The 11,750-nt window shown below is 38.4% G+C and overlaps 3 protein-coding genes across 4 annotated transcripts; all 3 read right to left on the reverse strand.

The window, feature by feature from the left end:
• Positions 1 to 205: 205 nt before the first annotated feature.
• LOC111489977 lies at positions 206 to 4,275 on the reverse strand. The gene is made up of 8 exons (XM_023138385.1): positions 3,650 to 4,275; positions 2,958 to 3,125; positions 2,744 to 2,839; positions 2,552 to 2,653; positions 2,355 to 2,471; positions 1,388 to 1,522; positions 903 to 1,223; positions 206 to 652 (listed from the first exon to the last, which is right to left on the reverse strand). Exons 1-8 carry the CDS (start codon positions 4,160 to 4,162, stop codon positions 356 to 358), a joined length of 1,749 nt encoding a protein of 582 aa, XP_022994153.1. The 5' UTR covers positions 4,163 to 4,275; the 3' UTR covers positions 206 to 355.
• An 897-nt stretch (positions 4,276 to 5,172) lies between these two features.
• On the reverse strand, positions 5,173 to 8,284 carry LOC111489983 (glyceraldehyde-3-phosphate dehydrogenase, cytosolic-like). 2 transcript variants are annotated; one of them, XR_002719486.1, is made up of 13 exons: positions 8,099 to 8,284; positions 7,946 to 7,969; positions 7,748 to 7,848; positions 7,521 to 7,636; positions 7,315 to 7,414; positions 6,773 to 6,919; positions 6,603 to 6,663; positions 6,277 to 6,374; positions 6,044 to 6,186; positions 5,802 to 5,885; positions 5,615 to 5,704; positions 5,358 to 5,532; positions 5,173 to 5,318 (listed from the first exon to the last, which is right to left on the reverse strand). XR_002719486.1 is itself a non-coding variant. In XM_023138394.1 (12 exons), exons 1-12 carry the CDS (start codon positions 8,100 to 8,102, stop codon positions 5,487 to 5,489), a joined length of 1,014 nt encoding a protein of 337 aa, XP_022994162.1. In that variant the 5' UTR covers positions 8,103 to 8,284; the 3' UTR covers positions 5,173 to 5,486. The 2 variants fall into 2 exon arrangements, 1 of the variants encoding a protein (XP_022994162.1); XM_023138394.1 differs by having other exon boundaries at positions 5,173 to 5,532.
• Positions 8,285 to 8,726: 442 nt separating this feature from the next.
• Positions 8,727 to 11,412, reverse strand: LOC111489984 (glyceraldehyde-3-phosphate dehydrogenase 2, cytosolic-like). Its single transcript, XM_023138395.1, has 12 exons — positions 11,324 to 11,412; positions 11,152 to 11,175; positions 10,938 to 11,038; positions 10,671 to 10,786; positions 10,479 to 10,578; positions 10,166 to 10,312; positions 10,007 to 10,067; positions 9,819 to 9,916; positions 9,577 to 9,719; positions 9,371 to 9,454; positions 9,178 to 9,267; positions 8,727 to 9,044 (listed from the first exon to the last, which is right to left on the reverse strand). Exons 1-12 carry the CDS (start codon positions 11,325 to 11,327, stop codon positions 8,999 to 9,001), a joined length of 1,014 nt encoding a protein of 337 aa, XP_022994163.1. The 5' UTR covers positions 11,328 to 11,412; the 3' UTR covers positions 8,727 to 8,998.
• Positions 11,413 to 11,750: the final 338 nt, after the last annotated feature.

An 11,750-nucleotide genomic window follows, 5' to 3' on the forward strand; every position in this document is an offset into this window, starting at 1 on the left:
AAATTTTTTTATAAATATTGAGAATATTGTGATAATATTTAAGATAAAAAGTATATTGGTATAATATATATTATATTTTTGTTTGGGAACAAAATCTCTTTTAATAAAAATTATATTTTAGGATGAATTTTTTTTAGAAAAATCAGATTTTTTCTTTTTGTGGGACCTACTCAAAACATAAAAATAAAACAGCCAATCACATAAACCCTAAATTTCTTCTCTTAGGAGTTTATCCAATTCTACTTATGGTGAGCCCTTCCTAATTTACAACCAATAAATACTGAAGAGAGAGAGAGAGAGAGGAACAGAGGGAGAGGCTAAGAACAGTATAAATGTGAGAGAAGAAAAAAAAAAGCTACAAAAATACATGATTACAAAGCAAAAGACCACCGGAGTTGATTTTGTGTTGCTGCTTCCATCTTTCTAAGAGAAAATCTTCATTGCTTGGACGCTTTAGATACTCGTCGATATCGAACGATATCCGAGATTCTCTCGATTCCAAATAGGACTGGTTCTGATACTCACCAGTTTTCTTGAATCTACTTCCTAGATCTTCAACAACTTTCCCAGAAAGGCTAGGGGCAACTCCAGGGCTCCAACTCCCTTGGCTGCTACCAGAATGGTTATATAGATCTTGGGCATTACTTGCTTCCTAAAAACAATATTCCAACTCCTAAAGGTCAGAGATCAAGAATCTCGAGAATTACACTCCTAACTTTGTCGGGGTTTTTGTGAAAAAGGAAACGGTTTGCATGTTAGTGTCTAATGGATCCTTGAACTTAAAAAGGTATCTAATCTGAGTTCAATGATGTATTAGACAATTAATAAAGTTAAGAACCTATTGGAATAGTGAACATGTAATTTAACGTAAACTCCGAGATTACTCATGACATAGATCTCACCTGATTTACATCCCATGGAAACCTTTGTGGAGTCATAGCTGGTCGGATTGTGTTCTTTCGAGGGTAAGGAGTAGCGTCGTTACTGGTTTCCCATTGCAGCCATGGAAGTAGGACACCATCCATGCCAGGAGGAACATTTTTGCTGGCTGCTGGAATTTCGAAATTTGGTTTTGTTTTTCCTCCTAAAGATGAACTGGTGTCGCTCCTATCGCCATCAAGGGATGAAATATCTGTATCTTCAACATTGGAAATGAAGTCCTCAATGTATTTTTCTGCCTCCTCAGTCAATCTTTTTGACATCCTACTTCGGTCGTTGCTCCTCTGAAAGACGAAACAGAAATGATCATCAACATTACACATATGAATGAGAGATTCTAACTCGTTTCAGGAGGTTATATGTTGAATGTTTGTGTTCTTAGATTAGAACAATCATTTAACCTATCTAGGATCTGCATTTTGTTAAAGTGAAATCAAGAATCAAGCACCTTTCTGATTCGCGAGGAGTTCTCGGCAACAACGTTCGTCAGATCAGGGGACGAATTTTTAACCGTCTTTGGAAGTTCTTGAGCACGTTGCTCCTGCAGCACCATCTTGGCCAATGAATCTCTGCGCTTATCTGACTGTCATTGCGTGTAGAGGTAATTAGTCACCACCAGAACATGTAATGAAACACTTAATTGATAGCAGATTTTATATTACAATGCCAGAGAAGAAAAGATAAAGAATAATAAGTGGAAGAGAAACTAAATGGAAGATGAACACCCATAACTTGCAATAGAAATTCCCAACGATGTCTATAACGACCCAATCCCACCGTTAGCAGATACTGTCCTCTTTAGACTTGCTCTTTCGAGCTTCCCCTCAAGATTTTTAAAACGCGTCTGCTAGGAAGAAGTTTTCACACTCTTATAAAGAATGTTTCGTTCTCCTCCCCCAACCAATGTGAGATCTCACAATTCGTCTCCTAGGGAGAGGTTTCCACACCCTTGTAAAAAATGCTTCGTTCTCCTCTCCACCTGATGTGGATCTCACAATTCACCCCCCTTCGAATCCTAGCATCCTCGCTAGCACTCATTCCCTTCTCCAATCAATGTGGGACCCCCCAATCCACCCCCTTTTGGGGCCCAGCATCCTTGCTAGCACACCGCCTCGTGTCCACCCCCTTGAGGGCTTAGCCTCCTCGCTGGAAAATCGCCTGATGTCTGGCTCTGATACCATTTGTAACGGCCAAAGCCCACCGCTAGCCGATATTGTCTTCTTTGGGGTTTCCCTTTTGGGATTTCCTTCAAGGTTTTTAAAACGCGTTTTCTAGGGAAAGGTTTCCACACCTTTATAAAAAATGCTTTGTTCTCCTAGCCAACCGATGTGAGATCTCACAATGTCAGAGGTAGATCAAATATTGGTTTAATTATAGAAAACATCAAGATGGAAGAAAAAAACATGTATTCTTACCTGTTCTTGCTTTGTAGAATAATTTCTTTTAAATGGAGAAGTATGCTGAACACCAGAATCACTTGAATGCAAGTCATCACTAAGAGTTCCAACAGACGAATTTCTATTCACCATTTCCTACATTATTTGGAAGGAATTGAGATGAAATCTAGATAAACAATTAGGATAACCTAGTTCAGAATACAAGGATCACACACCTGCTCAAGTTCCACTCTTATCTCTTCAACAGCATGTCTAAGTTCTTTCCGCATTGCTTCATACAAGCCATTATCAACAACATCCCCATTGAGCTGCTTTGCCTGAAAGATGTGAAGTAAACCCAGATATGTAATGGATGGAACATTCAAAATTTGTGTATTAACTTTCATATATTACACAGCATAATGGACCTTTCTTGCACAAATTGTTCGAATAGTCTTCTCCGTTACATTATTACCGAAGTAAGCATCCTTTCCTTCGTCATCTGTTAGAACTGAAGACTGGCTCTGTAATAGAAAGTGATCATAAAAAGGGTGGAAAGCACATAATGCAAACCCTCCTCCTCACCCATCCCAAACCACGAGTGAATGCAATAGACAGTGATTAAAAGGGGGAAGAGCTTACTGAATAGCCGTCATGGCACTTAAAATCATTCTGGCTAAGAGATCTTCGCAGCATAGGTCTACGATTTGAATTATCAGCCTTATGGGATAGTGGCTTCTGCTTATTTCCAGTACCGTAGCTCTTTTCTCTCATAAGAGTTCCAGAATCCTGAGATTGATCAAGATCACTCTGCATTCATGGGGTGCGTAAAACTAAGTCAATTTCCCACTATATCCATTAAAATATGAAGTTTGCTTTCATAAAGAGATAGTTGCACTAGCACCTATTCAAATTCACATGGAAATAGGGAATTTATAACATCATAAAGAAGCTTGAGCAGCAAATGCGGGTTCTCAAGCTATTGTTAAATCACTAATTCTACAAAAGGAAAACTCACACAGATAAAGGTGCAAAAATATAATGGTACCGCATGTAGATATAAGCTTAACCATTTCTATCCAATTATAAGAACTCAAGCATTCACAGTAGCACATAGGACACTTTTCCCCTTTTCCATTCAGAAAACACACAATTATTTAGGAACCATCGTATCTTAAGCACAATTATTTAGGAACCGTCGTATCTTAAGCTTCTATAGGAACAAAAATTCAACTCTTCTTCCGACTCTCAATATTGAATTCATATGGATGCAATAGCTAAGCAGGAAATTATTCAAAGTAGAACCAAATCGAAGAAAATGGGATAAAATTCACCTCCGAATCGCTAATCTGGTAGCGAACCACCGAGACAGAGCGTCTTCTTCTCGAATTACTTTCAGGAACCAGTTTTCCCCCACCTACGCTATAATCGGCTTTTCCTCTACCCTCGCTACCACCGCCACTAGTTTTAGCGCTACCGTGTCTCGATATCGACCTCCCGCGTCTAAGCGAAGACGCGACGGCGCTCTTAGCACTACTCGACTCGGAGCTCCGCGCAGCGGAGCGCCCTCGATCACCAGAACCAAAGAATTCAACCGCTAAGTCATCGAGACTGATCTCAGGAAATCCGGAGCCTCTCGACGTGTTGACAAACCTACCTCGCCGAGCTGAACCCTCACCAAAGCCCTTATCGACGGGAGACGACGGCAGAGGGTGAGAAAACCGGCTCAGACTTCGAGAACGGCGGTGAATCGAACTCCGATTGGTGGAAACGGAGTCATCGTTTGAAGAAACCGACGCTCCAATCGGCGTCCGTTTCGTCGTCGATTTGAAAGCAGACGACGCCATTTGAGATCAGAATCAAAGAAACAGGTGAAGATTTTGAAAATTGAAACTCTGCATTTTAAACAGAGAGAGAGAGAGGAGTAACGAAACGAGATTTGGCGGAGAGATCGAAAACAATATGAAATTTGAATGTTGTAACTGTGTTATACTGTCGTGTTATGGTGGACGCCAGCGCGTGAATTTAATAAATACAGAATATATATATATAAAAATTTTCACCAAAAATTTCGTAGTCGTTGCAATTTACTAATTTTGGTAATTTATAAATTAATTTAAAATGAAAAAGGAATTTGCTGTCAAAGTAATCAATTCTTGAATATATAAAAACGTTAAAAATTTACAAATCAATTCTTGAAAATTAGTCGTTTTAATTTGTTTGAAATTCACATATTTTAAACTTTTAAAAAATAATTAAATTTTTGTATTAGAATAAGAAAATGGCCCATTTATTAAGTTTAAAATAAAGAGTAATAGTTATTGAATTTTAATTTGATAAATTTAGAAGTTTTTAGAGTAAAAATTAGTACAAGTCAAGTTCTAGATAATTTTTTACTAAAATTCAAATTTAATTTTAATTTAACCTCTAAAATTTTGGACTAAAAGCGAATAATATATATATATATATATATATAGAAACTTAATTAAAACTATATCTATAAAAAATGTTGAAATCATAATTGTTGGACGATGAAAGTCTGACTTCGGCTAATTTAACGAATGATCATGGGTATATAATTAAAGAACACTCTCTCCATTAATATAAAATTTTTTGGAAAGCCCAAAGCAAGAAAAGGAAACAAACTTCCAGTATAATAAAAAATGATTAAGACTTCAAAAGAAAAAAAGTCAAACCTCGATTAAAGGAAGACGTACTTTGTTTGGAAAGAGTGTTAGATGATGAAAGTCTCACATCGACTAATTAAAGAAATGATCATGATTTATAATCAAAGAACTCTCCTTTTAGGAAGCCCAAGAGACAATATAATATCATATCATATCAGAGGAGGTAATAATAAGAATCTAACACCCAAAATCCATTAACTTGAAATTACGAATAAGTCCATGGAAAACATCACAGAAAACATAGATATCTTCACTGAGGAAGAACATTAGGTGAAAATTGAAGTCACATTTCAAAGCAAAAGAGATTTTTTTTTTTTTTTTTTTTTTTTTTTTTTTTTTTTTTTTTTTTATTTATTTATAAATGGAAGAAGTTCAAAAGGTAAGGAGAAAGAGAAGCTTGAAAACGTTTTTTATTTCTCAATTCACTCATCGATGGAGCCTCAGGAACTGCTGCAAAACAAAGCTTGATGAAGGCATCCTTCTCTTAGTTGACAGATGCGACGTGAGAAATCAGGTCGATAACACGAGTACTGCAAACAAAACAACGATTGATGGGTTCAGAGAAATGATCCATATCAGGAATGATAAAGATATGGAAAAGCTGTGTTTTACCTGTAGCCTAACTCGTTGTCGTACCACGTGACGAGCTTCACAAAGTGTTCGTTCAGTGCAATCCCGGCCTTAGCATCAAAAATACTCGACCTGGACGGTTTAAGTATTAGAACTTTATTCTTATTAAAACTCCAAAATACTTCAAATTCGTACAAGTATTCGTATGCAAAACCACGAGAAACCATACCTGTTGTCACCCACAAAATCAGTGGACACCACCTCATCTTCAGTGTAACCCAAAATTCCTTTCAACTTTCCCTCAGACTCCTCCCTAGTAACATAACAAAGAGAACGAATCAAAAGATAATACTTCTCTCAAAACCAAAAAAAATAAATGGTGATAACTACATAATCAAAAACCCGAAAATTGGTTGCCCCGTGATAAACTAATAGTTTCATTTTGGATTTAGTAAACAACTGTATCCTTACTTGATGGCTGCCTTAATATCTTCATAGGATGCTGCCTTCTCCAGCCTTACAGTAAGGTCAACGACCGAGACATCAACGGTAGGAACACGGAAAGCCATTCCAGTCAATTTTCCGTTCAATGCAGGCAGGACTTTGCCGACAGCCTAAACGAACACAGAGATTGGAACAGAATTTAGACATACTAGGAAAGAATATCCAGAATATCAGCAGTAGAGCTCATCAATCGTTAATACCTTAGCAGCTCCAGTACTGCTAGGGATGATGTTGAATGAAGCAGCTCTTCCACCTCTCCAGTCCTTGCTAGATGGCCCATCAACAGTCTTTTGGGTGGCTATAAAAAGAAGTTAATTGAAAGCAACCAAAATGAGTACACCAAACAAATCCCTCTTATGCCTCAGTTTGGGATTGCCATAGCTTTTAAAATAATTGCAATCAAATGTGCTTCTAAAAAAATCAACTATAATATGATCAGTATTACCAAGCTCCTAAAAACAGCTAAACTTCTTACATAATAACCAATAAGGACTATAACTATAATTGCCAATGATGGAAGACCCACCAGTCATAGAGTGGACAGTGGTCATGAGGCCCTCAACAATGCCAAATCTATCATTAATGACCTGCAAATATTTTGAGTTTAAACAGTCAGATGATCAACCCCATAGCCAAGAATATTAAGAAAGTCGAACAATTTATCGATAAGTCGTGGTCGTGGAAGTGGAAAATAACCTTTGCAAGAGGAGCAAGACAGTTGGTAGTGCAGCTAGCATTAGATATAACCTTAAGATCTGATGTGTATTCCTTCTCATTGACTCCAACAACAAACATGGGAGCATCCTTGCTGGGAGCTGAGATGATTACCTTCTTTGCACCACCCTGCATCAAATTATCAAAGATTAGCTCAAATGAATGCCAAATGCGTATACGTTCGAGTAAAACAGTTTGACTACTGATGGATGCTATAAAGAGTAGAAAATTAACTAATGAATGAACATAAGAAAAAAATAAGCATGAAGTTCAAAATATATTCCTAAACAGAAGTTTGAAGCCAAAAATAGTAAGCTAGGACAAGGAGTATTCACATAGATTTAGATTCTTGTCGAGTGATTAAAAAAATTAATTATAAGAACTAGTTTTTTAACAAAATTTTGAAGCCTAAAACGTGAAGTTCAAAATATAAACCATTAAAGAACCATATTTTTCAAGCTAACTCAATAATATAATATTAGGAGAAATTTATTAAAATCCCACATGCAGAAACAGAAAACAACCTTCAAATGGGCAGCAGCCTTGTCTTTGTCTGTGAAAACCCCAGTGGACTCTACAATATAATCAGCTCCGGCCTCAGCCCATGGGATCTCCTCAGGATTCCTAAAGTTTCATTATATTCAACATTCAATCATTTGTTCAAAGGAAACTCCCAAACTTCCTAACAGATCAGGACTAGGGAAGTAGACAAACTGTGCTAATTTGATACCTGAGGCCAAAGACTTTAACAGCCTGCTCACCAAAGATAAGGGTATTAGAATCCTTGACCTTCACATCTTGATGCTTCCACTGGCCATGAACACTGTCGTACTTGAACATGTAGGTCTACACCACCAAACAAAGAGACAAAAAACCATTCAAAATCCAGCAAAATCACAAAAAGGGCCAGCAATTGTTTGTAAGAACAAACAAATTAACTGTAAAGAGTAACAATACCATGTAATCAGTGGTGATAAAAGGATCATTAACAGCAACAAGTTCAACATCATTTCTCTGAAGAGCAACCCTAGCTACCAACCTCCCAATCCTTCCGAATCCTGGTTTTTCATTTCCATAACAAGAAACATTATAAGACTAGTCAGATCTAGTGTATTCAAAGCTCTTCAAACAAAAAGGGCAAGTCAGATGCAGTACCGTTGATTCCAATCTTGATCTTGGCTGCAAATCAACGCAGAGGCAGAATCCACAACCAAATGAAAGAAGAATCAGAAAAGTTAACAAAAAAGGCGAAGTCAGAAGTAGAAACTACTTCAGGAAGTAAAAGGAAAGGCAGAATCAAAACCATACCCATTGGAACGAAATCTTCGAGGACTTGGAGATAAGGCAGGAAGTGAAAATAGCGAACAAAATGACTACTGGCTGAGAATGCTTGAAAAGGGTTTTAAACTGCAGAGAGAGAGAACGCGACAATAAAGTGGGAACGGCGGTCGGTGGAAAATAACGGGATAACTGGTCAGAAATGGAATCGGGCAATGTATGGTCCATATGAGGTAGCTGAAAGAAATGGGGAACCTTGAAAAGTGGGCAAAAATAATTAAGGTGAAAATGGTGGGTGGGTGTCGTCTGTCAAATGCATGGTTGTAGCCTAGCGTAGTGTTTGAATTCTTAAAGGGCTTTGATTCCCCTCTGGAAATGCAGGCCTGAGTTTTGGTAGGGACTGGTGATAGTGATGTACATGGTCCTGGATATTCCAAAATTTTGTGATTTTCTTACATAAATTTACGAATATCAGTAATAATGACGTGGAATATGACGAATAATGTTAATATTTAGCTTCAAAAGTGGTTCAATTTTCTAGTTTTTTCCATTTTCATCCACACATGACACCTCTACATTGAGCCCCTTGTGTCCTGTTTTTGTTTTAATGGTGGGCTCAGAAATATTTCAACAGTTTCATAAAAGAAACGGACGGAGCTTACTACAACAAGCTTTATGAGCTATCTATTTATCTCAAGTTGGGGTTTTTGCTACACATAAAGACCATTACAAACACACATATAAAGCGGGTGAAATCCACACCATATCTCAACAAAAAAAAAAAAAGGAAAAGAAACTTAAGAAATGGAAAGAAATGACCGGCGGCTGGAGAACTGTCTTATTCATATTCTGATCCTCATCGCTGAGATTCTTTAGTACTGGGAAGAACAAACCATGGAAGCTAAAACCCTTTATCATAAAGCCAACTTCTTACTGGGTAGATGCGACATGGATGATCAAGTCAAGGACACGAGAACTGACAAGAAAAAAACGAATAGAAGTTGGAGTTGGAGTTGGTTCATCGAGATTACCCAAAAAAAAAAAAAAAAATTTGGAGGGGTATACAAGGTGGTATGCCAGTAATGAGGAGTATTCAGTTGATATCGTACCTGTATCCTACTTCGTTGTCGTACCATGAGACGAGCTTCACAAACTGGTCATTCAATGCAATCCCGGCCTTGGCATCGAAGATGCTTGACCTGCGATGGTTGCACAAGTAATGTTACATACAATGAACAACGGCCAATTGTTTCTTTTAATTACTAGATGATGCTGAGAACAGTGGAGGAAGTGAAGCCAAACCTGGTGTCACCAACAAAATCGGAGGACACGACATCGTCTTCAGTGTAGCCCAAAATTCCCTTCAATTTTCCCTCAGACTCTTCCCTAAGAACCACGAAGTACCGATTTTCAACATTCAGTTATATCCCACGAGTCGAATGACCAGCGCGGTCTTTAGCTGGTAGAACTTATTTTAAGTAATTGTGCAAACAACACAGTGTCCTTACTTGATGGCTGCCTTAATATCCTCATAAGAGGCCTTCTTTTCCAACCTCACTGTAAGATCAACGACAGAGACATCGACAGTGGGAACACGGAAAGACATTCCGGTCAATTTACCATTCAATGCTGGAAGGACTTTGCCAACGGCCTAAACAGAGACAGAATGGACGACCTTAGTTGTGCCTAAGAAACCATCAGAGGCAAGACAATGCTCAAACAACGTGCATCAGAGTGTAAGATTCAATACCTTGGCAGCTCCAGTGCTGCTAGGGATGATGTTAAATGAAGCAGCTCTTCCACCTCTCCAGTCTTTGCTAGATGGCCCATCAACAGTTTTTTGTGTGGCTGCAAACAAAAGCGGTAGTTTAAAAACAAACAAAATTCAATCATATCAAGACTCTCAATACAAGAAGTCTCAATAAATCAAAAACCGACCGGTGATTGAGTGAACAGTGGTCATCAGACCCTCAACGATGCCAAACCTGTCATGGATAACCTGCAAATTTTCGTAAGAAATTAAGGTTGAATGTCAAGAAAGGCAATCAATAACGAGAAATTGCAACAGAATTAACAGACATGCAAGTAAAAAATAACCTTGGCAAGAGGAGCAAGGCAGTTGGTGGTGCAGCTAGCATTAGAAATAACGTCAAGTTCTGGCTTGTATTCCTTCTCATTGACTCCCACCACAAACATGGGGGCATCTTTGCTGGGGGCAGAGATGATAACCTTCTTTGCACCACCCTGCATCATTCATTAAAGATAAAATCAGCTAAGATGAATGAATATAGGGAAAGGCTTCTGTAAATAGAGTTCACTGCTTCTGTAAAAAGCAAAATAATTGAAAACATTTACCTACTGAGCAAATAACAGAAGGGAAAAGAAACAAAAAAGACGGGGAAAGGTGAACCTTCAAATGAGCAGCAGCCTTTTCTTTGTCTGTGAAAACACCAGTGGACTCTACAATGTATTCCGCTCCGGTCTCACCCCATGGGATCTCCTCCGGGTTTCTAAGATCATGAATTATTCAACATTCAATCGATTGCAAAGGAGCTCTCATATCGAATGCATTAGCTCTAGGAAAATGGAAAAACAACGATACCTGACGCCAAAAACAGTGACAGCCTTCTCACCAAAAAGAAGGGTCTTAGAGTCCTTCACCTTCACGTCACTGTGCTTCCAGCGGCCATGAACACTGTCGTACTTGAACATGTAGGTCTATTCCACCAAACAAACAGGAAACCATTCAAAATTCACTAAAATACGAACGAGACACAGCTCATACTACGACTTAACAATACGCCCGTGATCGAACGATCACGAAACAGAGAAAAATAAAAACACCAAAGCCTCCAAGGACTAACAGTACCATGTAATCAGTCGTGATGAAAGGATCGTTAACAGCAACGAGTTCCACATCGTCTCTCTGTAAAGCAACTCTAGCAACCAACCTCCCGATTCTTCCGAATCCTGGTTTTCATTTCCACACCAAACAAACGCAACACATCATAGAATATCAATCAGATTCACACAAGAAAATCATCTCAGACAAGTTCTAAAGAAATGAAACAAGCTAGAAGTACCGTTGATTCCGATCTTGATCTTAGCTGCAAATTAACGCAAAACCAACGAAAAACAACGAGAAAAAAAATCAGTCAAAATAACAAACACGATCCATCGTCAAAACCAAACATAAACCAAATGCAAAAAAAAATCCAATACTGAAAAGAAATCTGAAAGAAAGACGCAATTTACCCATTGGCTTGATGAACAAGTAAAGATATCGGTCCGAAACTTCGAGAAAGATAGCAAGTGAAGAGGCGAGTGCTGAATATGGGCTGAGTGTGGGGTGCGCGGGCTTTAAATTCGAGGGAAAATCCGAGGGAAAAAGACAGGAAACCGGAACTGCCGGTGGTATTACGGTGACAAATCTATGGTCCGTGCTGGTGAGTCGGTGAATGGATTTTACGTACGCAAAACAATATTTCCGTGGTTGAATTTTAGTGGGCCTGAGGCCCGCCCATTTCTCAGGCCCAATTTCAACGTCTCCATCCCACCACGTGGCTGTCGGCCCATTTATTACCCTTTGGAAAAAATTCTAGAACTTTCCATAGCCACTTGGCAAAATTACCAATTTAGTTATTAATTTTTTTTAAATCTCGATTTTATCCTTATTGTAACG

Source organism: Cucurbita maxima, unplaced genomic scaffold (genome assembly GCF_002738345.1).
Source record: "Cucurbita maxima cultivar Rimu unplaced genomic scaffold, Cmax_1.0 Cma_Scf00015, whole genome shotgun sequence".
NCBI classification, from domain to species: Eukaryota; Viridiplantae; Streptophyta; class Magnoliopsida; order Cucurbitales; family Cucurbitaceae; genus Cucurbita; species Cucurbita maxima.